We start from the raw sequence: 27224 nt of genomic DNA on the forward strand, positions 1-27224 counted from the left end.
GTTTAACTTTATGGAGTATTGGATGCACTAATAAATGGTCATCTGTTGTTTAGCCTTGTCTGAATAGTGAAAGAGTATTCAGCTAGACACTCCAGCTGCAATATGCGGTTAGTCACAAATGGAGGTTGTTACATCACTAGTAATCTGTTTGCCTTGGGGTGAGTGATGAACCCTGTAGCTGTGCTTCCTTTGGCAGATCACTTTGAAAATGTGGCCTGGACTCTCAATCCATTGTGTTGGCATGTGGCCAGGTGGGCTGTATCTGTACACTTGAGCAGTAACTTTAAAGTTGTATCAAATATACGTTTCTCAAAGGCTTATTTGAATTATCAATGGAATCTAACTGCAGTGTTAGCAATTCAGTTTGGATCATACTCAAATTTGATTTCAGGATATACTTGAATCTGTGCGTTTATATGATTAACATACAAGTTAATTTTCTGTTGTGGGTTATGCATCTATCAGCTACTGCTACTATTTAAGGCATTCTAGTTCTTTGAATATCTGTGAACTATTTTCTATAGGTAATATTGTGCACTAGTTGAATTTCATAATGTATACAATTCTGCCTGCTTATATGCTGCTCTTGGGGATGAGGATGTTAGGAACGCGATGGAAGAGGTTGGTATACACACTCAGCCTCACTAGAGCAGATGGTGTGCTGTGCTGTATTCGTCCAGCTGTCTGCCTGGTGTGCTGGCAGCTGCTGTGACTACAGTTTGTCATTTTGTTCTTTTGCAACTAAGAATGTAGAACTGATGAGTCAAATGAAGAATGAATTAATGGTTCAGGTTAGTGCTTGCATGAATTATAACTAGTGTATTGTGCAGGATGTTCTAGTGAAAAATAATCAGGAGGTTTTACGTTAATTTTGCAGGCTTGACATTTTAAATTCCCTAGAAAGCTTAGCATCTCTTGTTTCAGTTTTCCCAGGAGTTTACAATAGAAGGAAGGAATATCTTAATGTGACTTTATTGATTCTCTTTGTGTACGTTACTCATTCCATTTGTTCCCAATTTCATTTTATTTTCATTTTCTCCCTAGGATCTCTATCAAGACTTTGCCTGACACTAAATTGTCCAAACGAATTAAGGAAATGTGGAGTGACATACAGGAGATTAGTCATAGGATTTAAGGCTTCGAGGACTTACACCTCAAAGGGAAGCGGCGAGGTGAGGTGAAGCACAGAATACTTCACTTCTCGTGCCATTAGGGGAGCTGTGAGCACAAGGAAGATGGCAGATCCTGGTATGCTGAGTTTGTTTGGTGATGATGGGAACATTTTCAGTGAAGGGCTTGAAGGTCTTGGAGAATGTGGTTTTTCAGAAAATCCAGTAAATGCTCTTGGGCAGCAATTACCCATGGATCAAGGATTTGGCTCCATGCAGTCTCCTCTCCATCATCCCCCACCAACTCAGACTCAAACTAAGCTGGCTCATTATGATCATTTTGGTCCATTTGAACAGCAAAAAATACATCTGGTAGATCAGCCTAACCGAATGATTGGCAATACACCCGGGAATGGTATGGCATCACCCCACTCTCAATACCATAACCCCACGGTTCCACCTGTCCCTCACAGTGGTGCTCAGATGGGTGTGTACCCTACTATGCAGAATGAAAGGTGTGGACAGCAGTTTGTAGACAGTGGCTCCATGTGGGGCCCACGTGCTGTTCAGGTGCCAGATCAGACCCGACCTGCCTTCCAGCAACAGCAACAACCACAGCCCCCACCTCCGGGGCAAGGGCACGCTCAACATATGCAACAGATGGGGAATTACCTAACACGTAGTGATTATTCATTGCAGCAGCACAACCAGCCTCAGCAGCAGAGGGTGAACCAATTCACTCAGGGTCAAGAGGCCCTCAGTCAAGGAAATCCTTTTATGGGAACTTCAGGACCAGGCCACTTAGCTCACATGCCTCAGCAAACCCCCAACATTGGCCCTTCTTTACGTCACACTCCAACCCAGCAGTACCATCCCCACCCCCCTCCCCCCAATTCTCTCCATGGAGATTCCATTGCTCACAGTCCTAGATTCTCCCCAAACCCTTCACAACAAGCCAGTAGCAGACAACAAAACTTAAATTTTAATTCACGTAGCCAGGCGGTACCATCACAATCTGTAAGTAGCTCAGGGCAGTATTCACAATATCCTTATAGTAGCATTAATCAGGGATTAGTTAACAGTAATACAGGGATCAATCAAAACCTAGGCCTTAATAGTAACCCATCTGTGAACCAGTCAATACCCCGCTATCCAAATACTGTGGGATTCCCAGGTGGCACAAGCCAAGGACTAATGCACCAGCAGACTATACATCCAGGTGGCCCACTTAACCAAATTAATGCACAAACTATGCACCCCACACAGTCTCAGGGAACTTATGCTTCTCCACCACCAATGTCACCGATGAAAGCTATGAGTAACCCAGCAGGCACCCCTCCACCACAGGTTAGGCCTGGCAGTGCTGGAATGCAGTTGGAGGTTGGAAGCTATTCAAACATGCCCCTGCCTCAGCAGTCACACCAGTCCCCAGGTACCATGGGTCTTGGACAGAGGAGCATTGGTCCCAGAAGCATGCAGACACAATACATTAGCCCTTCTGTACCAAGGGATATTGGCAGCCTTCCAAGACCAGTCGGTGCACTTGGTCCCAGTGGAAATCATGCTGATCAGATGATGCAGGAACGTCTAATGTCTGGCCAACAGCACCCAAATCAGCCTTTTCAACCTCAGTTGCCAACTTGTCCATCTGTGAAACAGCACTCGGCAGTTCATCATCAGACTTCTCCGACATCTCACCAACATCAGCCCTGGGTCCAGTCACAGCATTCTTCACCTAAGGCCACATTGCAACAAGTGCCTGCCCAACATCAGGTAAGTGTATCTACATTACGATCGAGTTTGAATATCCAAAATGGAATTGATTTCTGCATGTTAATTACTGCTTGTGTTGGAAGTCATATCCATCGAGTTTTAACATGACAATTATTGTGAATTAAGTAATGGAATTTCCAGCTCTTGGCTTGAGATTTTCTTTAAACCACATGCAGCCTGCCATTAATATTTTAGCTAAGCTTGAAGAAAATCTATAAAGTAATGTATGATTGAGATGAATATAACATTTTGGTGTGCAGGTCCCAATGTCAATTATTTTTGTGCATTTTCTGTTCTGATTTAAATTTTCCAGTAAATTTTCTTCATTCCTGAAGAAGGGCTTATGCCCGAAACGTCGAATCTCCTGTTCCTTGGATGCTGCCTGACCTACGCTTTTCCAGCAACACATTTTCAGCCCTAAATTTTCCAGTAGGACAGATGAGAGCACAACTGTTTCTCACAGTATTGACCTATGATGCTGTTCTGTGGTTATAGTTGTCTTCAATATCACTGATCTTTGGTGTCCCTTGAGGTTTTTCATACTTAAATTTGAAGCTTCCTGTGTAATCGCTGATTTCCTTTTGACTCCATTCTGCTGCAAACTTCCAGTTTTCTCTCCTGCTCTTCACTGAGTTGAGTCTTCAGACATTTAGATTTCATCACCTCACCATGAGACTGCCTGTTTGCACCCTGCTGTGTACATGTCCATCCTCCTAGGTGCACTTCATTTCCTCAGCCTTCTACTTGCTGAATCCAACCAAGTTGTGCTTCAGCACTCTGCCGAAATTCTTCAAACTTTCTCTCCCTTCAGCAAACAATCTGCAGTCAGTGTATTAGAGATTTGATCCTTCCATTTTTATGATCTTTTGCATTGTTACTTCATAACTGGTTCAGTGAATATTATTCAATTTGATGTCCCTACCAGCTGCATCACTACTTCCAGCATCAATATCCACTGGCATCAGTATTACCTTTTAAAATGCATTGCAGCACTTAGCAATACTTCTTTGACGGTACTCTCCAAACCCATAACATCTGCTATCTAGAAGGACAAGGCTAACACTAGCATGGGGATGCCATCACCTGCACGTTTCCCTCCAAGCCACGGTGGGAAATAGATTTTAAAAATCTGATGAGAGGGCAGATCTGGATTTAACTTTGGGTAATGAAGCCGAGGAAATGGTTTAAGTATTGGTGGGTGAGCATTTTGCAGGCACTGATCGTAACTCCATAGATTTATAATTGTTAGGGAAAAGGCAAGAGTGGGTTTGAAATGAATGTTCTCAATTAGGGGAAGGCCAATAAAATCAGGTATAATTTGGCCTCAGTGAATTGGGAGCAGATACTTGCAGGTAAACCTAAGAGATGCATTCAAGAAGGAAATGGGGAGAGTACAAGGCTAACGTGTTCCAGTAAAGGAAAAAAAGTGGGATCAACAAATCCAATGAACCTGGATATCATGTGATGTACCAAACTGGATGAAGAGAACAAGGAAGATTTGGCAAACATTGAAGGCTCAAGACAGCAAAAGCCCCACAAAATGTGCAAGGAGAAACTTAAAAAAAAAACCTAGTTTATTTTAAAGTATATTGAAGGGTTAATAAGAGCAGAGCTAACCTTACAGAACTGCTCTGAAGCAGAATCACTGGACCTAAAACATTAACTCTGATTTCTCGCCACAGATTCTGCTAGACCTGCTGAGCTTTTCCAACAATTTCTGTTTTTGTTTCTATTTTCCAGCATCTGCAGTACTTTTGGTGTGTTTTTAAAAATTCAGATTAAATGTATTCCAGGTTGTTGAATAAGGCAAGGGAAGAAATAGCAAGAGCGTTGGCAATAGTTTTCAATTCTGATCTGGCCACAGGAGAGATGCCAGAAGGCTGAGGACAGCCAATGTGTACCAGAAAGGAAGTAAGGGATAAACCAAGAAACTACAGGCCAGTCAGTCTAAGTTCTGTGGTGGTAAACTGTTGGAGGCAGTTTGGAGAGATAGAATTAATCCTTCGAGAGGTAGGGATTAGTCAAAAACAGTCAGCATGGTTTTATTAAGGGAAAGTAACGTTTGACCAACTTAACAGAATTTTTCAGATGTATAGATGAGGGAAATGCAGTCAATATAATCTACTTTGGATTTCAGAAAGGCTTTCAATAAGATCCTGCATGAGACTGATAGTGAAGGTAAAAGCCCGTGGGATCCAAGGAAGTTTGGATCCAAATTCAGCTGAATGGCAGGAAGCAGAGGATGATGGTCGAGGGATGTTATTGACTGGAAGCCGATGTCCAGTGGAGTCCCACAGGGGTCATTGACCTCTTTGTCATCTGTGGTATATATAAACAATTTGGACTTGAATGTAGGAAGATTGATCAGGAAGATCACAAATGATACAAAAATTGCTGGGGTGGTAAATAATGAGGAGGATAGCCTTCGATTAAGGAGGTTTATGGTTAAGAAAGCATGTGGGTTATTGCCTTTATAAGCTGGAGCATGGAGGAGGCACCGTGGTATGCGGCATGAACTGGCTGTGATAAATTGGGGATCGTGGCTTAAAGGGACGGTGGCGGAGAGGCAGTGTCACATGCTTAAAGAACACAAGGCAGAACTACAATAATTGTTCATCCTTGTTTGCTGCAAAAATACAACTTGAAGTATTTTCCAAGTTTTTGAATGTGATTAATTACCTCAACTTTCTTATTGAAGAGAAATTGTTAAATAATTGCATCATTGATCTTAATACAAGAATTCACACATTTTTGAAAATATCAGTACTGCCTGATACACATTACACAAATACGTGTTGCAATGAATATTTCCTCACAACCAAAATGCGAGTTCCAATGTTCTGTTTTATGATTATTTTGAGATCAATCAGGAAGTAAACTTGTGTAACATGTCTCTGCACAACAGTTGTTTAAAATTTGAGGCTTAACTGACTCTGGTAGACAATGCCTCAACTGTGTTTCACCAACTGTTTCACCAACCAGCTGGCATTGAATTACTTCTCTATACTCTTGCATAGAACATTGAACAGTTCAACACAGAAAGAGGCCCTTTCGCCTGCCATATCTGTACTGACCATGATGCCATTCTAAACTACACATGGTCCCTATCCTCCATTCCTTGCCATTTCATGTGTCTACCTAAATGTGTCTTTGACTTCATTATTGTGTTTGCTTCCACCAACTCCCCTAACACCTTGTTCCATGCACCTACTTACCCTCCTTTTTGTGCACCTCCTTTAAACTTTTTACCTCACATCTTAAACCTATGCTCCCCAGTATTTGATATTTGCAGCCTGGGAAAAAGGCTTGAACTACCCACCCTTTCATATTTCTCAATTTTATAAAATTTAATTGGGTTATCCCTCAACTGCTGGTGCTCTAGAGCAAGCAGTTCAAGTTTGTTTAATCTCTCCTTCTAGTTGATGCACTCCAATCCAGGCCGCATGCAGTTAAACCTCTTTTGCACCCCCTCCAAAGCCTTCCCATCGTGTGGCAACCAGAACTGCACACACCTTCCAAATACAGTCTAACTAAACAGCTGCAACGTGACTTAACAGCATTTATACTCAATGCCCTGACTGAAGGCAAACATGCTGTATTGCTGCCTTTCCCATCTTTATTCACTTGCATTGCCACTTTCAGGGAGCTATGAACTTAGAACTCAAGATGACTCTATATCTCAATGCTTAACTGCAGAATTTTTAACTGGCTTTGAGTAATCCTGCAGCTTCATTTGTCTTAAATTTTGAGTTATGACTTGTGGACACCAGTGAAAGTTTTTGAAATTGCACTAGTAGCCCTTTGTCAGCTGTTAATAGTTCCCTTTAGCAGCTATTCATTTTCCCAGACTGACCTTCATTCACTCCTTTTGACCAACTGTTTTTCTGTCTCTTTGAGCCCATCTCCACATGTCATTTAGTGCTCTCTTTCTCCCCACCCCCCACCACCACATCTTTTGCATTAATACCAACCTTTTCTTAGCTACCATCAGTCTGAAGAAAGATCACTGGATCTGAAATGTTAACTCTGATTTCTCTCCACAGATGCTGCCAGATTTCCTGAGATTTTCCAGCAATTTGTTTTGATTTCAACTTCCCAGGATCTACATTTCTTTTAGTTTTTTTGTGATAGCATACCCTTTCTGATAAACCTGCGTCCAAAACTGCTCACAGTATTCTTCTTAAAATCTAACCAGAACCTTTCATAGCGTCAGCTTGCATATTTTAGCCCTCTTGAAATGAATGCTAACATTGCATTTGCCTCCTTAACTGCCAACTGTACCTGCATATAAACCTTACAAGAATCTTGAACTAGGGCTCCTATGTCATCTCGGATTTCTGAAGCTTTTCCCATTTTAAAAAGAAGTCTGTGTCTCTATTCTTCCTATCAAAGTGCATAACCTATCACTTTCTCACATGTATTCTATCTACCACTACTTTTCCCACTCACTTTTCTGAAGCCTCCCCTCTTTCTCAACACTACCTTTTCTATCTATCTTTGTTGCTACATTTGCAAATAACACAATGCTGTCAGTTCCTTTATCCAGATCATTAATATATAACGTGAATAGTTTTGATCCCAGCACTGACTGCTGAGGACCTCCACTAGTCACCAGTTGCCATCCTGAAAATTATCCCTTTAATCTCATTGCTGTCTGCCAGTTAGCTAATCCTTTATCCATGCCAATGCCTTGCCCCTAATATCATGCTGTGTTATCCCATTTAGCAGTCTCCTATGCAGCTCCTTTTCAAAGACCTTCTGGAAATCTAAATAGATAACATCCACTGGATCTTCTTTGTCTAACTTGCTTGTTACCTCAAAGAGATAGATCTGTTAGGCATGCACTCCTTTTGAAGCAGAAAAAAATGATTTACTTTCAAATTAGTGTTGTCTGTGGTTTGAAGGGGAACTTGCAGGTTATATTGCTCCCATGTAACTTTTTTGTTCTAGGTATTAAAGGGTTCAGAAGGTGTTGAAGGAGCCTGGAATCAATGGGAAACTGGGAAAGAGGCTCCTAACCAGCCCAAAGGAAGTTAGTTGTGATGTCATCCCATTCCCCCTTCAGTTGAAACAAAACACTCCGAGACAAAGCATAGTTTTACCTCCTTCATTATTCCATGCCCTGGAGGGAGAGAGAATGATTACCCATGTGCAAAGGGACAGGAGTTCACGGTCTTCTCTCGAACAATGGTTTCTCAATGAACTATATAGTCATTTTACAGGAAGGAGCATCCAGAAAAGGCAACATACATATTAATTGGGTGACATTCAATGAGTATCTCTTTTAGGTGGTATTCACTGTGCAGTGGAGGTGAGAGTGAACGTTGAAAGTAATGAGTTGGGTACCAATCAAATGGACTGATTTTTTTTTTGTGTGGCGTTGAATTTCTCGAGTGGAGTTAAAGCAGTGCTTGTTGAGACGGGTGGAAGGTATTCTATCTCACTCCTGACATACGGCTTGTACATAGTGATGAACTTTGGTTAGGCAGTGATAGTATTAGTCACAGAACTCCTATATTGACATGCTTTTGTAGTAATACTTAATGTAGCTTGTTTAGTTTCTGGTCAATGAACCCATTCCCCTGATATTAACATTGGGGATTCCATGATGGTTATGTGATTGACAGTCAATGAGAAACGGTTAGATTTTTTCTTGCTGAAGATGATTCTTTGGCACTTGCTGTGGTGTGAATGTTACTTGCTACTTATCAGGCCAAGTCTGGATGTTTTCCACTGTTTGTTATAGATGGACACAGCCAACTTCAGTTTGAGTTGCGAATAACACTGAACAATGTGCAATCATCTGTCAATATCTCAATTTCTGACCTTTTTGATGAAGTGATATGTTGGGACTGAAATTATGAACTTGCAACAACCACTGAGAAAGTCTATAAGGTATAAGGAGGGAGGGAAAGAGTTGAGTTTTGTGGAATGAGTGGTTCAGCTGAGCATGACTCAGATAAGAACTTACAATTAACAGTGGGGTGCTGCAGGTAAGGGTAATGGGTTCACAAGGTGGAAAATCAATCATTGTGTAGAGAAATTTAACAATATTGGAAGCATTCAGTATGCGAGGTCAGCTAACAAGGGGAAAAGGATCCATTGTATGAATCCAGTTTGCAAGGTTAAGAACACTCATTATGTAACAGTAAAGGGCTTGGTCTCTGCTATTGATACTCATTGAATGTCACCCAATTAATATGTATGTTGCCTTTTCTGGATGCTCCTTCCTGTTAAATGACTCAATAGTTCATTGAGAAACCATTGTTCGAGAGAAGACCATGAACTCCTGTCCCTTTGCACATGGGTAATCATCCTCTCTCCTTCCAGGGCATGGAGTAAAGATGAAGGAGGTAAAACTATGCTTTGTCTCGGAGTGTTTTGTTTCAACTGAAGGGGGAATGGGATGACATCACAACTAACTTCCTTTGGGCTGGTTAGGAGCCTCTTTCCCAGGTACACCATTGATTCCAGTGTTTCTTAGTGCCACTGTTTGCCAAATGCTGCCTTAATGTCAAAGGCAGTCTCTAACTTGTCTGTGAACTTCACCATTTGTTGTCTATGTTGGGACCAAGGTTGCAATGAGATCAGGAGCTGAGTGGTCCTGGCAAGAGTATCAGTGAGCAGTTTATTTTGAAATGTATGCTTGATAGCTCTGACTGCTTTTTGCCTTTGCTGACGATCAAGAATAGTCTGGTGCAGTAATTGGTTGGGTTGGATTTATCCTGCTTTCTGATATAATTTGGGCAGATTTTCACACTGCTGAGTGGGTGACTCTGTTGAGGTAGTGCTCTAGCGATTTGGGTAGGAGTGCAGCAACCCTGGTGCACCTCTTCAGTACTTGTACCTGAATATTGCCCACATTTGCACTGTTTAACTATTCAGTGGCTCCAATTATTTCTTCTTATCATGTGGAATGAATCAAATTGCCTGGAGGCTGGAATCTGTGGTGTTGTGGAATTCAACAAGGAGCTAGCATGGATCATCTGCTCTGCATTTCTGACTGAAGATGGATGCTAATACCACAGACTTGTCTTTTGCACAGATGTGCTGGTGACCCCACTGTTGAGAATGGGGATATTTGTGGGGCTGTTCCCTCCTTCTTATCTGCTCATTCACATCCATTTCCCACTGGGTGTGGCAAGACTGCAAAGCTTAAATTTGATCTGTTAATTGTTGGGTCACTTGGCTCTGGCTAGTCTGTGCTGCGTCCTCTGTTTTATATGCAACTTCTGCTATTTTATGTGCAAATAGTCATTAGCTGTAGTTTTACCAGGATGCTCTTTTCCTCATGCTGATGCTGCTCCTGGCACACCCTCTTGCAGTTATCTTCAAACCAGGATTGATCTCTTGGCTTGATGGTAATGATCTGTCTTTGGCAGTGGGCTTTCATATTGTGATTGAATACCATTCTGTTGTTGCTTACAGCCCACAGTGCCTTGTGGATGCTAAGTTTTTAAATTGCTAGATCTGTTGGAAGTTTATCCCATTTAGCATTGTGGTAATACCACACAATACAATGGAGCGTACTCTCGATGTGAAGACGGGGCTTTATTTTCACCAGGGCTGAGCGGTTCTCATGCCTACCAATACGGTCAGAGGCATTTGCAACACCTGGGCAAGGTAAGGGCAAGGTCAAGTAAGTTCTTCCCCCTTTCCCCCTCCGCCTGTTCTCAGCTCAGTCCAGAGTTATGTCATTTAAAACTTAGCCAACTGAACAGTAATGATGTTCCCAGCCACATTTGGTGATGAACATTGAAGGCACCCACCCCGAATGCTTGCCGTGTCCATGCAATAGTCCTGATACTTCCAGTTGATATTCGGCATGATGGAGTATGGAGTTATCGACTATGGAGTTTTGAATGTTTTCTTAATGCATTTGTCCCATACTAATGAATAGTTTTGTTTTGAAAAGAAAACTTTTCAGATAATTGATTTGCAAATCTAATTTAGATCTGGCATAGTTGTCGTGGTAGTAAATTAATCAAGCTCCATTTCCTCTTCCCATGTTTTTAAATCTTTCCCAGGATTTAGCAAACTTCTTGATTTGTACCTAATGGAACTATGCAACATCTATCTACGAGGAGCCAAAGTAGGCTATTCATCCCATCAAGTCTGCTCTGCCGCTCAATGCGATCATGGCTAATCTGACAATCCTCAACTCCACCTTGCTGTCTTTTCTGCATAACCCTCGATTCCCTTTCTGCTTAAATATTGCCTCGGCTTTGAATATATTAAAATGATGCAGTCTTTATCTCTTCAGTAAAGTATTCCACAGATTCTTGATTCTTTGAGAGAAGAAATTCCTCGCTATCTCTGTCTTAAATGGGTGACCCCTTATTCTGCGATGATGACATCTAGTCCTAAACATCCATAAGGGAAAACTACCTTTCCACATCTACCTTATTAAGTCCACTAAGAATATTACATGTTCAATAAAACTGTCTCTATTCTTTTATTTACCAGGTCCAGTCTACTCAACCTCCTTATTAGTCAGTCCAACTGAAATGGATAACCATGTTAAACTCCATCTACCAAATTTTCGCCTATCTGTTATCCATATCTGTTCATAAATATCTTAGTTTTTCATTGCAGCTTACTTTCCCACTTTGTACTACAGTCAAATTTGCAGATGATACTTTTTTCTCCTGTATCCAAGTCTTTAATCTAGATTGTTGAAAAATAGTAAATAGTTGGAATCTAAGTACCAAGTAACAGTAATGAAGATTGCTGGGCGATTGGTAAGATTCGTGGTAGTGTAGATGAGCAGAGAGATCTCTGTGTCCATGTACATAGATCCCTCAAAGTTGCCACCCAGGTTGATCGAGCTGTTAAGAAGTCATACGGTGTGTTAGCTTTTATTACTGGAGGGATTGAGTTTCAGAACCATGAGGTCGTTATGCAACTATACAAAACTCTGGTGTGGCCACGCTTGGAGTATTGTATACAGTTCTAGTTACTGCATTATAGGAAGGATGGGGATGCTTTCAAAAGGGTACAGAAGAGATTTACGAAGTTGTTGTCCGGCATGGAGGGAGAGCCTTATAAGGAAAGGTTGAGGGACTTGAAATTGTTTTCATTAGAGAGAAGAAGGTAGAGAGGTGAGTTAATTGAGACATGTAAGTTAATCAGAGGATTAGAGAGGCTGGACAGCGAGAGCCTTTTTCCTCGGATGGTGATGGCTAGCAAGTGGAGACATAGCTTTAAATTGAGGGGTAATAGATATAGGACAGATGTCAGAGGTAGTTTCTTTACTTGGAGTAGTACGGGCGTGGAATGCACTGCCTGCAATAGTTGTAGACTCACCAACTTGAAGGGCATTTAAATGGTTATTGCTTAGGCATATGGACGAGAATGCAATAGTGTAGGTTAGATGAATTTCAGATTGTTGCACCACCCTTTGAAACCATTGAGGGCCAAAAGGCCTGTACTGCGCTGTAGTGTTCTATGTTTTATGTTCAAACCCTGTTGGGCCCACAATTTACAGAATATCAACCACAAAACACTAGTTTCTATTCGTTAGCTAATCCTCTATTCATGCTAATGTATTATTACCCTTAACTCCAAGCCATCTTGAATGATGTATTAATCTTTTGTGTGACACCTTATCCAATGCCTTTTGGAATTCCATCTCTACTCCATCTGCAGGACCCCCATTATCAACTTGGCTATCTTTGAAAACTTTGTTCTACAGTAAATTAGTCAAACATGATTTACTCTTAAACCAAGCTGACTCTGGATTACACTTTGACTTGCCCAATATTTGTTGCTACTTCCTTAATGGGTTCTCTCAATTTTCCAATAATACCAGTTAAACTAATGCGTCCTTAGTTTCCTACTTTGTCTCCTGCCTTTATTGAATAAGGGAATTCCATTAGCATTTTCCAATTCACTGGATCCTTTCCATAATTTAGGAATTTTGGAGAATTATAACCAATGCAAGCCCATCTCTGCTGTCACTTTATTTAATACTCTAGGATGTAGGTCATAAAGCCCTGTGAACTTGCCAACAGTTTGCTCAGCATGTTTTTCCTAGGGATGGTAATTGCTTTAAGTTTCTCCTTTTCTATAATCTCTGCATGATCTGTTACTATTTGGATGGTTTGAGTTCTCCTCCATGAAAATTGAGGCAAAGTATTGATTTAGTGTCACCTGCCATTTGTGTTTCCCATTATTAATTCGTCCGTCTCATCATCCAAATGACCAGCATTCATATCAGCTACTCTTCCCTTTTGTAAATGCTTTTGCATTTATATTTTTATATTTTTGTGCTAGTCATTCTAATTTTTGTGCTTTTTATTAGTTTTTTTTAGTAACCCTTCAACCTTTAAAAGTTTCCCGGTCCTTCAGCCTGCACTTAGCTTTGCAATATGGAATGCCTGAGTTTTGTCTTTTTATTTCTTTAACATCTTTGTTTCACCATAGATTTTTTTTTCTCCCTCTTACAATCTGTCTTTTTCTCTGGAGTATATTTTAGTTGGAGGGAATTTAGTATCTCCTTAACTGTGTGTCAATGTTCAGATTAGATTCCCTGCAGTATGGAAACAGGTTCTTCAGTCCATTGATCATCAATTGTCTTTCTGCCCAGTCCATTATGGCCAAATCTGGCCTTGTACATATGTAGTTATCCAGCAATACCATTCTGATTTCTTAAAAGCTCCAAGTCTTTGCCATTGTGGTTTGTTGCTCAGTTAAACTTTCCCACCATGCTTCCAATTTAAAAACTGGTCTGAAGCGTGGTATGTTATAGTGAGATGAGTGTTGAGACTAGTTCAAGCAGAATCTAGTTTGTCTTAGAACAACGTGTCTTAAACAAATTAGGTTGCGCTTTAAGACAAAAAATGCAATTGTAGTAAGCCCAATTTGTTCAAAATGATATTCTTAAAAGCCAGCTGCTGGATTTATTTAGTTTATCCTGTCTCCATGTCAATCACAGTTTCTGCATAGGCAAGCATAGCACCGTATTCTGCGCAGCATGACATTCCAGGATGTTGATGTAGAGTCCTACAGCCTGGAGACGAGCCCTTTGGCCCAAACTGGTCCATGCCGACCAAAATGTACTTCCACACTAACCCCATTTCCCTGTACTTGGCTCATACCCTTTTAAACCTTTCCTATCCATGTATTTGTCCAAAAGCCTTTGAAACGTTGTTCATGTACCTGCCTCCACCACTTCCAGTGGCAGTTCATTCCATATGCATACCACCCTCTGTTTTTTTTTAAAAAAAGTTTCCCTTTTATTATTTCCCCTTTTGACCTTAAACTGATGCCCTCTGGTCCTTGATACCCCAACCCTAGGAAAAGACTGAGTTCATTCACTCTACCCAGGCCCTTCAGGGTCTTATACATGTCTATAAGATCCCCCCTCAGTCTCCTATGCTCTAAAGAAAAAAGTCCTTGCTTGTCTAACTTCTCCCTACAACTCAGACCATTGAGTCCTGGAAATGTCCTTGTACATATCTTCTGCATGCTTTCCAGTTTAATAACATCCTTCCCTATAGCAAGGTGACCAAAACTGAACACAATACTCCACCAACATCCTGTATAACTGTTAACATCCCGACTTCTATACTCAACACCATGACTACCTTGTCTACCTGTAACTCCACTTTCAGAGAACAGTGTACCTGAATTCCAAGGCCCCTCTGTTCCACTACAGTCCTTTAAGGCCCTACCATTCATACGAAATCCTACCTTGATTTGAGTTTCCAAAATGTAAGACCTCACGCTTAGAGTCATAGAGATGTACAGCATGGAAACAGACCCTTTGCTCCACCCCCCTTCCTGCCAATCAGATATCCTAAACTAATCTAGTCCCATTTACCAGCACAATTGTATATTCAATTTGCAGCTCCCCTTGGATTCCATGTGATCTAATCTTTTAGACCAGCCTACCATGTTGAATCTTATCAAAGGCCTTCCTGAAATCCAGATAGACTACACCTACTGCCCTGAACTCGTCAATCTTCCTGGTCACTTCATCAAAGGACTCCAACAAATTTGAGAGGCATGGTTTCCCATGCACCAAGCCATGCTAACTACTCTAAATCAAACTCTCCTGCAGAAGGCAGTGGAGGCCATGTCTCTGGATACTTTCAAGAAAGAGATGGATAGAGCTCTTAGAGATAGTGGAATCGAGGGTTATGGGGGTAAGGCAGAAGTAGGATACTGATTGTGGATGATCAACCATGATCATAATGAATGGTAGTGCTCGCTCAAAAGGCCAAATGGCCTACTCCTGCACCTGTTTCTGTTGTCTATAAACCCTGTCTTTCCAATTGCATGTATACCTTGTCTCTCAGAATCTTCTCAAGTAACTTACCCACCACAGATGTTAGGTTTACTGGTCTATAGTTCCCAGGTTTTCCTTTGCAGCCCTGCTTAAGTAAGAGCACAGCATTCGCTACCCTCTAGTCTTCCAGGACTTCACCTGTGGCTGATGGTGATGCAGAAATATCAACCAGGATCCTGCATTTCTTCTCTAGCCTCTTGCAGTGGTGTTGGATATATCTGGTTAGGACCAGGAGACTTATCCATCTTCATACATTCTAATACATTCAGTACCTCTACTGTGATATGGACTGTCCCCAAGATATCTCCGCTAACTTCCCCAAGTTCCCAAGTAGTCTTTTCTTTCTCCATAGTAAGCATAGAGGAGTAATATTCATTGAGGACCTTGACAATCTTATGTGGTTTCACACGTACATGTCCACTATGGTCCTTAAGGGGTCCTATTCTCTCTCTCACTATTCTTTTTCCATTAATATTCTTAAAGAACTCTGGATTCACCTTAATATTCTCAGCCAAGACTATCTCTGCCCCCTTTTTCACCCTCCTGAGATCCATCTTCAGTAAAGTCCTGTATGCCTCCAGAGATTCACTTGATCCCAGTGCCTGTACTTTGAGCCATGCTTCCTTCATTTTTCTGGTCAAAGTCTCAATATCTCTTGTTATCCAAGGTTCCCTGTTCCTACCAACCTTTCCCTTCACCCCCACAGGATATAGACCTTGAACTCTAGCTATGTCATTTTTAAAGGCCTCCTAGTTGCCATAGGACCCTTTGCCTGCAAACAAACTACAACAATCAACCCCTGCAAGCTCTTGCCTAGTTTCATCAAAATTTGCCTTGCCTTAGTTTAGAACTTGAACTTGTGGGCCAGTTTTGTCCCTCTGCATAACTGTGGTCACTGGTCTCAAAGTTTGCATTAATTGAGGGAATTGCTCAGGACAATGAACAAAAACACTACAAATCTTTGAATAATGTCACAGGATCTTTCAAAGCCACTTGGGCAGGTAGATCAAGTCAGCTTCAAATATCTCATTGACAGGATAGTTCTCCTGATGGGCATTCCTTCCGTGTTGCACTGAAGTACCTGCTTAGGTTCTAGTGACCTAGTGTAAAGTTTGAATTCTTAAGCAGTGATGAGCATGTTGTCGATCTAAAATGCAAGATACAGTAGATTTTAAAAATATACTTTTATGCCAAGCACAAAATGAGTTGACTTCAGGTGAATCAAAGGGTCTTCTGATTAATAGTCAACTCATCAGTGATTTAATGCAGCTTAAAAATTCTGAAGGGAAAATGGTGGTTGTGAGATATCGACTGAAGCACTTCACATATTAGATGGTGCCGAGAAAGTTTAACAGGAATGATTGCAAGCTTAATAATTTGATTTTTGGGGAAAAATGAGAGGTTTGACCTCTCCCGTCCAGGGAGACAGTAGTTAAGGAGAGAATTTTGAGTAAAGACTTAACAGGTTTAAGGGAAATTCTCAATATCACTTTAAAACTTGTTAGAAATCAAATGTTGGAAATACTCCACATCAGTGAAAAGAGAACAAAAGTGTTAACATTTTAGATTTGAATCTAATAGTTAAAATAGCAAGCGCTTCCAATTATGGTGACATTTCACATTATCATCCAACCAGGTTTAGGGATATTCAAAATTGGGTTGAATACTTGCTTCAGCATACCAACTGATCTTCTCTTGTCCTTGGCATTTATTGTGTGTATAGCTTTCTCTGTTATAGTTGAACTGCAAAGGTGTCTGGTCTCATCTATTAAAAAGGTCTCTTAAAAATCTATTAATTTCAGGACGCTTACTTTGCTGTATAACAAAACATCCTGATGGAGTGATGGGTTTTGTTTTGATGATTTGGAAGGTATTCCTGTAGATTTTGCAACTAGTATAATTTAATTTTGGCATGCTGATGGTGAAAAGGCTGACACATGGAAGTTGAAATTTAAGGAAGAATGAAGTTCTAAATTAGTTTGAAAAATAAGAAAGTACAAAAAATTGAACTGTACGATGGTGAAGGGGCCGATGAACAGTGAAACCTGGGGGGATGGGGAAGATGTTCTTGTAGGTGTATGAGAATGTTGTGAAATTAATTGAAAAGTCTTACGTAGATCATGAACTATTCCAATTGGCACAAGATTTGAGAACCAGTGGCCACTGATTTAAGATGGATGATAAACAAAACAAACCAATGATGTGAAGAAATGTTTTTGTTCAGTGAATGATAACGATATAGAATACACTACCTGAAGTGTGGGGGAGGCAGATTCGATTATAGCTTTCAAAAGAGAATTGAGTAAGCATCTGAGAAGAGAGGTTTCTCTCTGGGAAATGAGTGGGGCTAACTTAAGTTCTTACAGTGTGGCAATGCAGACACACTGAACCAAATGGTAAACTGCTGTGCTGGAACCACTCTTTGATTTTTGAGTAATTTGACATTATCTTTTCGAAACCATTTATTCAATAAAGCCTTTTTTTTTTGCTGACATTGTTACTGCAGTGCTATCTTTATCCATTCTTAACATGAGCTCTGTCTTCAGGTATTTAAAAGTACTTTTTTTTTCCTCCTAATTTACTCCTTTCTTTGAAAGATGTCACATGAAAGTAGTTGCAATGATGGGGGGGCTACTCATTGCCTTCTGGCTTTGAAATGTGTAAGTGTAGACAGTGAATGACAGCAACCTCCTGAACTTTGGGAGTGGAATAGCTCACTTCTGTTTTTGCCCAGAATCTATATCCATACTGTCCAACTAGGATGACTGGGTAAAGATGTGGAATGGAAGCCTGAGCTGGTTATTTTCTCAGCTAATTTTGGGAGTATTGGCTCAACTAAAATGCCATCCTGATTGATCACAACCAGAGATCGATCAGGATGAAGAGATAAGAGTTTAGTATTCCAGAATGTGCGGCAGATTTATTGGCAAGTTCTTTAGCAAGATTGGCTTTATGTTCTGAAATGTTAAACTCCTAGCTTTTCCATTTTGACTTTTTAAATAAAAGCATCTAGTTTCTCTAGCTCTTCTAGTATGATTTACATTTCCTCCTCCTCCTGATAGATGGTTGTGGAGAAGGGCTTCTGAGCCTGGGACTCATCTGCTTTTTGTTTTTTTTTACCCCTCTCATTTTATTTTACTTATCTCTTGGTGAAGAGCTTGGTCATGGCGCATTGACCTGGTGGCATGGTCTTGAGCAAGGTCATCAGAAGTGAGTTTGGGTTCCTGGCAGTTTCTGCACCATTGAGGCAGTCCTAGTACCAATTCTTGGCTATTGCGGCGGAACCAAGTTTGGGTCCAGTACGTGACGTGGTGGTATCAGCAGTGGCTGCACTGGCAAGGTGGGCCCGAAGCAGACTCGTGGCAGCAGTGGAGTCAAGTTTGGGTCGAGTTTGTGGTGGTGGCAGCATTGATTGCATCTGCATTGGCGAGGTCCACAGTGGTCTCATAGTAGCGAGGGCATCAGAGAAGGTGAGATGTCGCTGAAGAGTGGCAACTTTCATTCCAACAGTGAGATAAAGGAGACTCGTGCTGTGCCATCAGGCCAATGCGGAGCTCTTAACAAGGACTGTAAAGTTAGATGCTTTTTCTTTATTTTTCTGTATAAGATGGCACCAGAAAGTGGTAACACTGTACAGCATTGTTTGTAACAAGATACATTATAACAAACAAATAAAATCAAACATGTGACTCCAGACCCATTGCAATGGGGTGGCCTATGTGCAATTAGAGAGAGGCAGTGAATACTGGCCTGGCCAGAGATGCCCACATCCCACGAATGGGGAAAAAAAAGTACATGTTCTTTTGTTTGAATGCAAATAGTTTCAGCAGGTGACGGGAGAAATTGACAGGAAACCTGACCCTATTCTTTCCCAGTACTCCAATAATACTGGTTTGAAGTGAATGATGCAGGAACGTTTTTGGATCTGTTAGTAAATCTTGCATTCAAAGCCTATTTTACAAGATATGTTTTTCATTCAGGTTATTATGAGATGCAGTAACTATAGTAGAGAAATACATGAAATGTTTTACTCGCTTGTGGACCTGGTAACAGCTCTCCAATGAAGGACCATTTAATAATTTTAATAGGGCCCACAGGAAAACTCACTTTCTGTTCAAATAGTGATATCCTTAACTTTGTTCTACTTAAACTATTGGAGCAAGCAGCATGAGCCTTGGTTTAATGCGTATTTGAAAGACTGCATTTCTGTTCTAAGCCAATGTCTTCCCTCCAAAATTAATCCAGTTCCCTTCTTGAATACTCCAGTTCAGCCAAGATTCCTACACTAGATGGCACTCTGCTCTCTGTTGAATCCAAGTATAAAATTATTCATTTCAGCTACAGCTTCTTTAGCTAGTCATTCGATTCCCTTAAATTGGTGTTGCACAAAATATCACCTCATTTTTGTTAATTTACAAACGTTTACAATATTCTCCTCCATTGTTTTGTTAATGCTCTTCAAGGAAGCTTTCTCTACCTGTCCAAATAGTTGAGTGTAAAACATGGAAAAATTAAACTTTCCCAAGCGGTTGAAGGTGCATAATTCTTTTTTGATATTTAGCTGGATCTAAAATAATACATTCGCATACTTTTTTTGTACTTGATTCCCTCTGACCTTCAGGTCTATTAAATTACTTTTGTATGTCAACGTTATTTAGCATTGTGAAGCTATTTTCAAATCTTGCATAGATTTTTTTGAATTCTCAATTTCATTCATGATCATCAATTTCATTACTTATTATCTGTAGATTTTTGAACATACAACATGGAATAGTACAGCACAGTACAGGCCCTTCAGCCCTCTGTTGTGCTGACCTTTTATCCTACTCTAAGATCAGACTAACCTACATACCTTTCATTGTACTATCTTCCATGTGCCTATCCAAGTCACTTAAATGTCCCTAATGTATCTGACTTTACTAACACGGCTGGCAGTGCATTCCACGCACCCACCACTCAGTAAAGAACCTACCTCTGACATCGCTCTGAACCTTTCTCCAATCACCTTTAAATTATGCCCCCTCATGATAGCCATGTCCACCCTGGGAAAATGTCTTTAGCTATCCACTCTATCTATGCCTCTCATCATCTTGTACATCTCTATCAAGTCACCTCTCAGCCTCCTTCAGTCCAATGAGAAAAGCACTAGCTTCCTCAACCTTGCTTCATAAGACTGACCCTCCAGTCGTAAGGTCATAGAGATGTACAGCACAGAAACAGACCCTTTGGACCAACCCGCCCATGCCAACCAGTTATCCCAACCCAATCTAGTCTCACCTGCCAGCACCTAGCCCATATCCCTCCAAACCTTTCATATTCATATACACATCCAAATGCCTTTTTAATGTTAAAATTGTACCAGCCTTCACCAATTCCTCTGGCAGCCCATTCCCCACATGCACCACTCTGTAAAAAAGCTGACCCTTGGATCTCTGTATCTGTCCCCTTTCACCCTAAACCTGTGTCCTCTAGTTCTGGACACTCCCACTCCAGGGAAAAGACTTTGTCTATTTACCCTATCCATGCCCCTCATGATTTTACAGACCTCTATAAGGTCACCCCTCAGCCTCTGACACTCCAGGGAAAACAGCCCCAACCTATTCAACCTCTCCCTGTAGCTCAAATCCTCCAACCCTGGCAATATTCTTGTAAATCTTTCCTGAACCCTTTCAGGTTTCACAGCATCCTTCCGATATGAAGGAGACTAGAATTGCATGCAATATCCCAAAAGTGGCCTAGCCAATGTCCTGTGCAGCTGCAACATGACCTCCCAACTCCTGTACTCAATACTCTGACCAAGAAAAAAAAGCATACTTAAGCACCATCCAACTCTACTTTCAAGGAGCTATGAACCTGTCCTGGGGAAGGTTGCTGAACCTTAGAGTACATTACCATTAAGTGTATTAGTCCTGCTCTGAGTTGCCTTTCCAAAATGCAGCACCTTACATTTATCTAAATTAAACTCCATCTGCCACTCCTCAGCCCATGGGCCCATCTGATGAAAATCTCATAATCAAAGGTAACCTTCTTTGCTGTCTGGTACACCTCCAATTTTGGTGTCATCTGCAAACATACTAACTGTACCTTCTACTTTCACATGTAAATAATTTATGTAAATGATGAAAAGTAGTGGACTCAGCACCAATCCTCATGGCGCACTACTGGTCACAGGCCTCCAGTCTGGAAAAGCAACTCTGCACCACCACCCTCTGGCTTCCACCTCCTGTATCCAAATGGGTAGCTCTCCCTGTATCCCATGAGATCTAACCTTGCTAAATAGTCTCCTATGAGGAACCTTGCAGAACGCCTTACTGAAGTCCATATAGATCATGTCCATTGCTCTGTCCTCATCAGTCCTCTGTTATTTCTTCAAAAATTTCAGTCTGGTTCATGAGACATGATTTCCCGTGCATAAATATATGTTGACTATCCCTGATCAATCCTTGTCTTTCCAAATACATTATTTGAATTCTATCAATGTACCTAATAATGAACAAATGGGAAATCCACTGAAGTGTGCTTCTGTAATGATCTTACAATTATCAGTTTTTTAAATAAATGGTGAAATTCACATTAGTCATCAAAATGTAACTTTTCTGATGTTTCAGAACTGCTTATTTCTGTTGCCATTCAGTGTTATATAGATATCAATAAGGACATAAGAACTAATGAGAAAGTGTATAAGGTTTAAGCAGGTAGGGAAAGAGTTTTGTGAACCAAGAGGTTCGGCTGAGCATGAGTCAGATAAGAACTTAGTTAACAATGGGGAACTGCAGGCAAGAGTAATGGGTTAACAAGTTGGAAAAGCAGTCCTATTATGTAGAGCCTTTTAACAAGATGAGAGAGCATTCCGTATGTAATAAGGGGAAAAGTATCCATTGAATCCAGTTAACAATGTTAAGAACATTCATTTTGTAACAGCAGATGGCTTAATCTTTACTGTTGCTCACTAATTGTAACGGTCACCCAATCAATATGTATATTGCCTTATCTGGATGCTGCTCCTTGTAAAACTCTTGTCTCTGTGCACGTGGGCTGTCCCTCCAGAGCTCTGAATAAAGGTGAAGGTAAAACTATACTATGTTTGCGTGTTTTGCTTCGTCTTGGGCAGAAACGGGATGACACTAGGAGCAGGAGTAGGGCATCTGGCCCTTCGAGTCTGCTCTACCTTCAATAAGATGACTGACGTTCCACTCACCTGCTCACTCACCATAATCCTTAATTCCTTTACTGTTCAAAAAATTAGCTATTTTAGTTTTAAAATGAGGTAGCCTCAACTACTTCGCTGGGCAGGGAATTCTACAAATTTACAACTCTCTGGATGAGCAAGTTCCTCCTCAATTCAGTCCTAAATCTGCTTCCCCTAATCTTGACGCTATGTTCTCTTGTTCTAGTTTCACCAACCAGTGGAAACATCCTCACTACTTCTATCTTATCTACTTGCTTCATAATTTTATGTTTCTATCAGATTCCCCCCTCATTCTTCTAAATTCCAATGAATATAATTCCAGTCTACTCAGTTTCCTCGTAAGCCAACCCCCTCAACTCCGGAATCAATCTAGAGAACCTCCTCTGCACCCCCTCCAGTGTCAGTGCATCCTTTCTTAAGGAGACCAAAACTGTCCACAGTATTCCATGTGTGGCCTAACCAAGCACCCTGTACAGCTTAAACTCGAGCCTTTTAGCAATGAAGGACAAAATTCCATTTGCTGCCTTCATTACCTCTTGTACCTGCAGACCAGCCTTCTGTGATTCATGCACCAGGACACCTGGGCCCCTCTGCGTAGCAGGGTGCTGCAATTTCTTACCAGTCAAGTAATAGTCCTGTTTACTGTTGTTCCTATCAAACTGGATGACTTCATATTTATTAACATTGTATTCCATGTGCCAGATCTTTGCCCACTCAAAGTATCTATCCTTTTGCAAAGTTTCACAGTCCTCTGCTCACTTTGCTCTACCACTCATCTTAGTGTTATCTACCAACTTTGATACACTACATGTGGTCCCCAATTCCAAATTGGCAAAGGTGAGGACTGCAGATGCTGGAAATCAGAGTCTAGATTAGAGTGGTACTGCAAAAGCATAGCAGGTCAGGCAACATCCAAGGAGCAGGAAAATTGGCATATCGGGCAAAAGCCCTTCATTATTTCCTGATGAAGGGCTTTTGCCCGAAATGTCGATTTTCCTGTTCCTCGGATGCTGCCTGACCTGTGCTTTTCCAGCACCACTCTAACCTCGACCCAACTCCAAATTGTCTAATTTAATTGTGAATGATTGCAGTCCCAGCACTGATCCCTGAGACACTAGTCACTGCCAACCAGAAACACACTCACTTTTCCCCACTCTTTGCTTCTTGTCAGTTAACTAATCCTCTGTCCGTGCTAATAGATTGCCCGTAGTGCCATGTATCTTCTGCCACAATCTTTTGTGCAGCACCTTGTCAAATGCCTTTTGCAACTCTAGATACCCCACATCTACTGGATCTTGGACTTTTCTTTCAATTTGATTGCCTTCCTTAGACACCCCTGACAGATTGTCCCTTTTCTTACAGTCCTTCCTTTTCACTGGTGTATACTTTTGCTGAACACTTCGAAAAATTACTTTGAAAGTCCTCCCCTGTTCATCTACTGTCCCACCATAAAGTCTTTGCTTCCAGTCTACTGTCCTCCCTTATCCTTTTGCAGTGTCCTTTATTTAAGCACAGGGCCCTAGTTTGGATTTATCTTTGCCCTTTCCACCTGTATTCTAATGCTCAACTTGCCTCCTAAACTATATCCTATTGTCACAAGTTACTTAGTGTGTACTGGAATCAAACCTTTCTCCTCTTTGAATCAATCCAAATGTGAGTGTATTACTCCAGTAATCCACAGTTCCTAATTTATCTAACTGACAAATTCTGGTTAAAAGAAACCACTTACCAGGTTGTTCTACTTTACAAGAAAGCAGTTAGTTATTGCAAACAGATTGCTTTTAACCGATGGCAGTAAGGAAGCAAGAACTTATATTCTTAAATTGTCCCTTTCACAAACAGACAAATACACACACCGACTGCGGAAAAAAAAAGCAAGGGCACAGTCTGAAAGCACCAGTTTTGGATGATAGATTCTGCTGAGTAGTTGTCTTTCTCTTCATTCTTTGATGTTGACACAAGGTTGTTTGCATACTAATGCCACCTTTTGTTTACTGGTTGAGCATTCGTTATTTCATTGTCTGTTAAGGCAATTTATACCCCTTCAACGTGGGATTTGCAACTGTGAGTGGGAGACGGCTATCTGTTGCAAATGTGTTTCTGGTCAAAGCACAGCAGGCCAGGCAGCATCTCAGGAATAGAGAATATTCCTGATGAAGGGCTTATGCTCGAAACGTCGAATTCTCTATTCCTGAGATGCTGCCTGGCCTGCTGTGCTTTGACCAGCAACACATTTGCAGCTGTGATCTCCAGCATCTGCAGACCTCATTTTTTACTCGACAGCTATCTGTTACTGAGTACTTTTCTGGTGTCTCCACGGAGAGAGAGAGAGAGAGAGACATTGTTTTTAGTGCTTTCTCTTTGTAGGCTGGGTGGTTCTCTGGTTCACTGTCCCCACACAAGCTTTTGTGCTGTCGCTTTTGTATTTGTTGCAGGAAAAATGCAATATTGGGTCCAACTCTCAATGTGCTGCAGGATTGGCTTGAATTTTCTGCTGTCGAAGAGTGTGGTGCTGCAAAGGCACTGCCGGTCAGGCAGCATCTGCCTTAATACTCTTTGGCACACCTTAGCTACTATCCAGCTGGCACCCTAACATCACCTTTACGTTACGTACTTATTGTTGACGGCAGCTGGCAAAATAACTGTCTGGATATTTAGTTGTCGGAACTGAATGCTGCCTTACCCCAACAGATCTGCACTTTGACAGAACTCTGTGTTGAAGTATGGCTTTACATTTCTGAAGGAGCCTTGATTGGATTCTCCTCAAATATGGAACTCCTCCTTTTGTTTAAAAAAGAAAGGAAAGGTGGAGTGGCATGGGATTGCCACTTTGGAAATGTCCGATCTCTGATTGCACTGGATCTGTGGTTTAAAGAAGAAACTTCCTCTTTTAGTACACAGTCCAGAGCCAAGGAAATCAAAAGCTGTGATCTTTATACTACTTGCAGGTGATCAATGTTGCTACTTGATGGCAACAGCTGCGATTTTCAATGAGATCCCAAATATACCGACTGAGATTGAATTAATGAGTTCTTCTGTTTTTGAATGCTAGTTCTTTTCCTTGGAACTGCTGAACTCCTGTCATGTAAATCAAATTAACTCCGATCAAAATCTTTCAGCGGTAAATTCCAAGTTCAAGAGCAAAAAATGGCATTTTCTTTCTGTTTTGAATCTTGGCATAATAACATTAACTGAATGCCATCATAATTAGTTTCTTTAATGCAATAAGAATGTTTTGATTGCTGGTTCTTCTGTACAATTTTATTAATAAATTTGTTGTATGCAGCACTTGATGTGACTCCGCATTACATTCCTAACCTACCTTTTAACTTGTGCTTTCTTAACTATCTATAAATGTAAGCATGATACTTGATTTGAGAGTTTAAATTATTCCAGAAATCTTTTCTGTAAAATTTTGAAGCTGGATAATTTTCTTTATTTAAAATGAGTAGTGGTAATTAGTAGCTATCTTTCCTCCACTTACTGTATAGTAGCTGTGAGCTTCCTGTTAATTTCCAGGAACTAAATTTGACAATGTTGAAAAGGAAAGAGGGCAGTGGGATTATTCGGATAGCTCTCACTTAAAGCTGTTACATACATCTTTCTGTATTGTCAAAGTCTGAGATTTCCCAAGTTCCTTTCTATACTTGCTAATGCCAACTGTGGCTTCACTTTAGACCTTTTGAATGAAAAACTAGTTTTTTTTTAGAAATGCATGATAATATTAGATTAGATCATAAAAGCCAAAAGAATTGTAGATGCTGTAAATTGAAATGAGAATAGAAATTGCTGGAAAAACTCAGCAGGTCTGGCCGCATCTGTGAAGTAAATCAGAATTAATGTTTTAAGGTCGCGACCCTTCAGAACTGATGGTGGCTAGGGATATGTTGGTATTAGTACAGATGAGGTAGTGGGTGGAGGAGGGAGTAAAGAGTAAATGATAGGTGGGGATACAGCCCAAAGAGAGAGAACAACAGTTGGGCAGACAGAGTGGATAATGATCTGGCTAGGAGGGTGAATCACTATTACTGCAGACTCTTAGTGGCTAACTGTGGGTTGTGTGTAATAGCAGACTCTGATACCAAGGCCATTTGTGTGGGAGTAGGTGTAAGGACATGGGAGAGTTCAAACCATAAAGTTATTGAACTCCGTATTGAATCTGGAATGCTGCAGTGTCACACAAAAATGAGGTGCTGTTATTCCTGATTGCGCTGAATTTCGCTGGAGTACTGCAGCATTCTGAGATATGTTGACCAGGGAACATGGTGGTGTTGAATTGGCAGGTAACTGAAGTTCGCACAACTTCAGACAATCTAGTCTTCTGCACTCCTTGCTCAATGTGGTCTGGTCTAGTCTACGTTGGGGAAATGAAGTGTAATCTGGTAGACCACTTTGCAGAACGCTTGCATTCTGTCTGCAAAAAAGACCCTGAACCTTCATATTTTTGATGTCCTTTATTTGTGCATTGGTCTTAATGCACAACTTAATTTTAAATGTTATTACAGAGAATTTCTTGGTTTCAATGGTATTGCATCAGATCTTTTAGTCACTTTGTTGATTTGTACAGGTAAATCCCTCCCCTTGCATGGAGATAGGAATTGGGAAAGTTTTGCATTATTTGTATAACAATTGCTACGTCTTCTCAGCATTGCTGACTGTGACAAGAGGCACATCCTGATGAACATTGGTGGTGTTGCTGATGAAATCTTGCCGTGATTAACACTTGCAGGAGATGCAAGAGTCTGAAGCAAAGAAGCTTTTGGAAGATATTGGTTTGCTTTCTTCTGGAGTATCCCATCGAGATCTCACACCACACTTTAGGAAATACATGCAGGTGTACGTGTACAGGATACAGAAAAGA

General features: G+C 40.9%; 1 protein-coding gene across 3 annotated transcripts in view; it reads left to right on the forward strand.

Annotated features, from left to right (window-relative positions):
• The window catches only part of chd7 (chromodomain helicase DNA binding protein 7), a 343180-nt gene that overhangs the window by 31031 nt on the left and 284925 nt on the right, over positions 1-27224 (forward strand). For all 3 annotated transcript variants that reach the window (XM_060822645.1, XM_060822642.1, XM_060822647.1), the window contains exon 2: positions 1045-2882. In XM_060822645.1, the coding sequence (XP_060678628.1) occupies positions 1236-2882 (1647 nt within the window). In that variant the 5' untranslated portion in view covers positions 1045-1235. The remainder of the gene's footprint in view (positions 1-1044; positions 2883-27224) is intronic.

Source organism: Hemiscyllium ocellatum, chromosome 4 (genome assembly GCF_020745735.1).
Source record: "Hemiscyllium ocellatum isolate sHemOce1 chromosome 4, sHemOce1.pat.X.cur, whole genome shotgun sequence".
NCBI classification, from domain to species: domain Eukaryota; kingdom Metazoa; phylum Chordata; class Chondrichthyes; order Orectolobiformes; family Hemiscylliidae; genus Hemiscyllium; species Hemiscyllium ocellatum.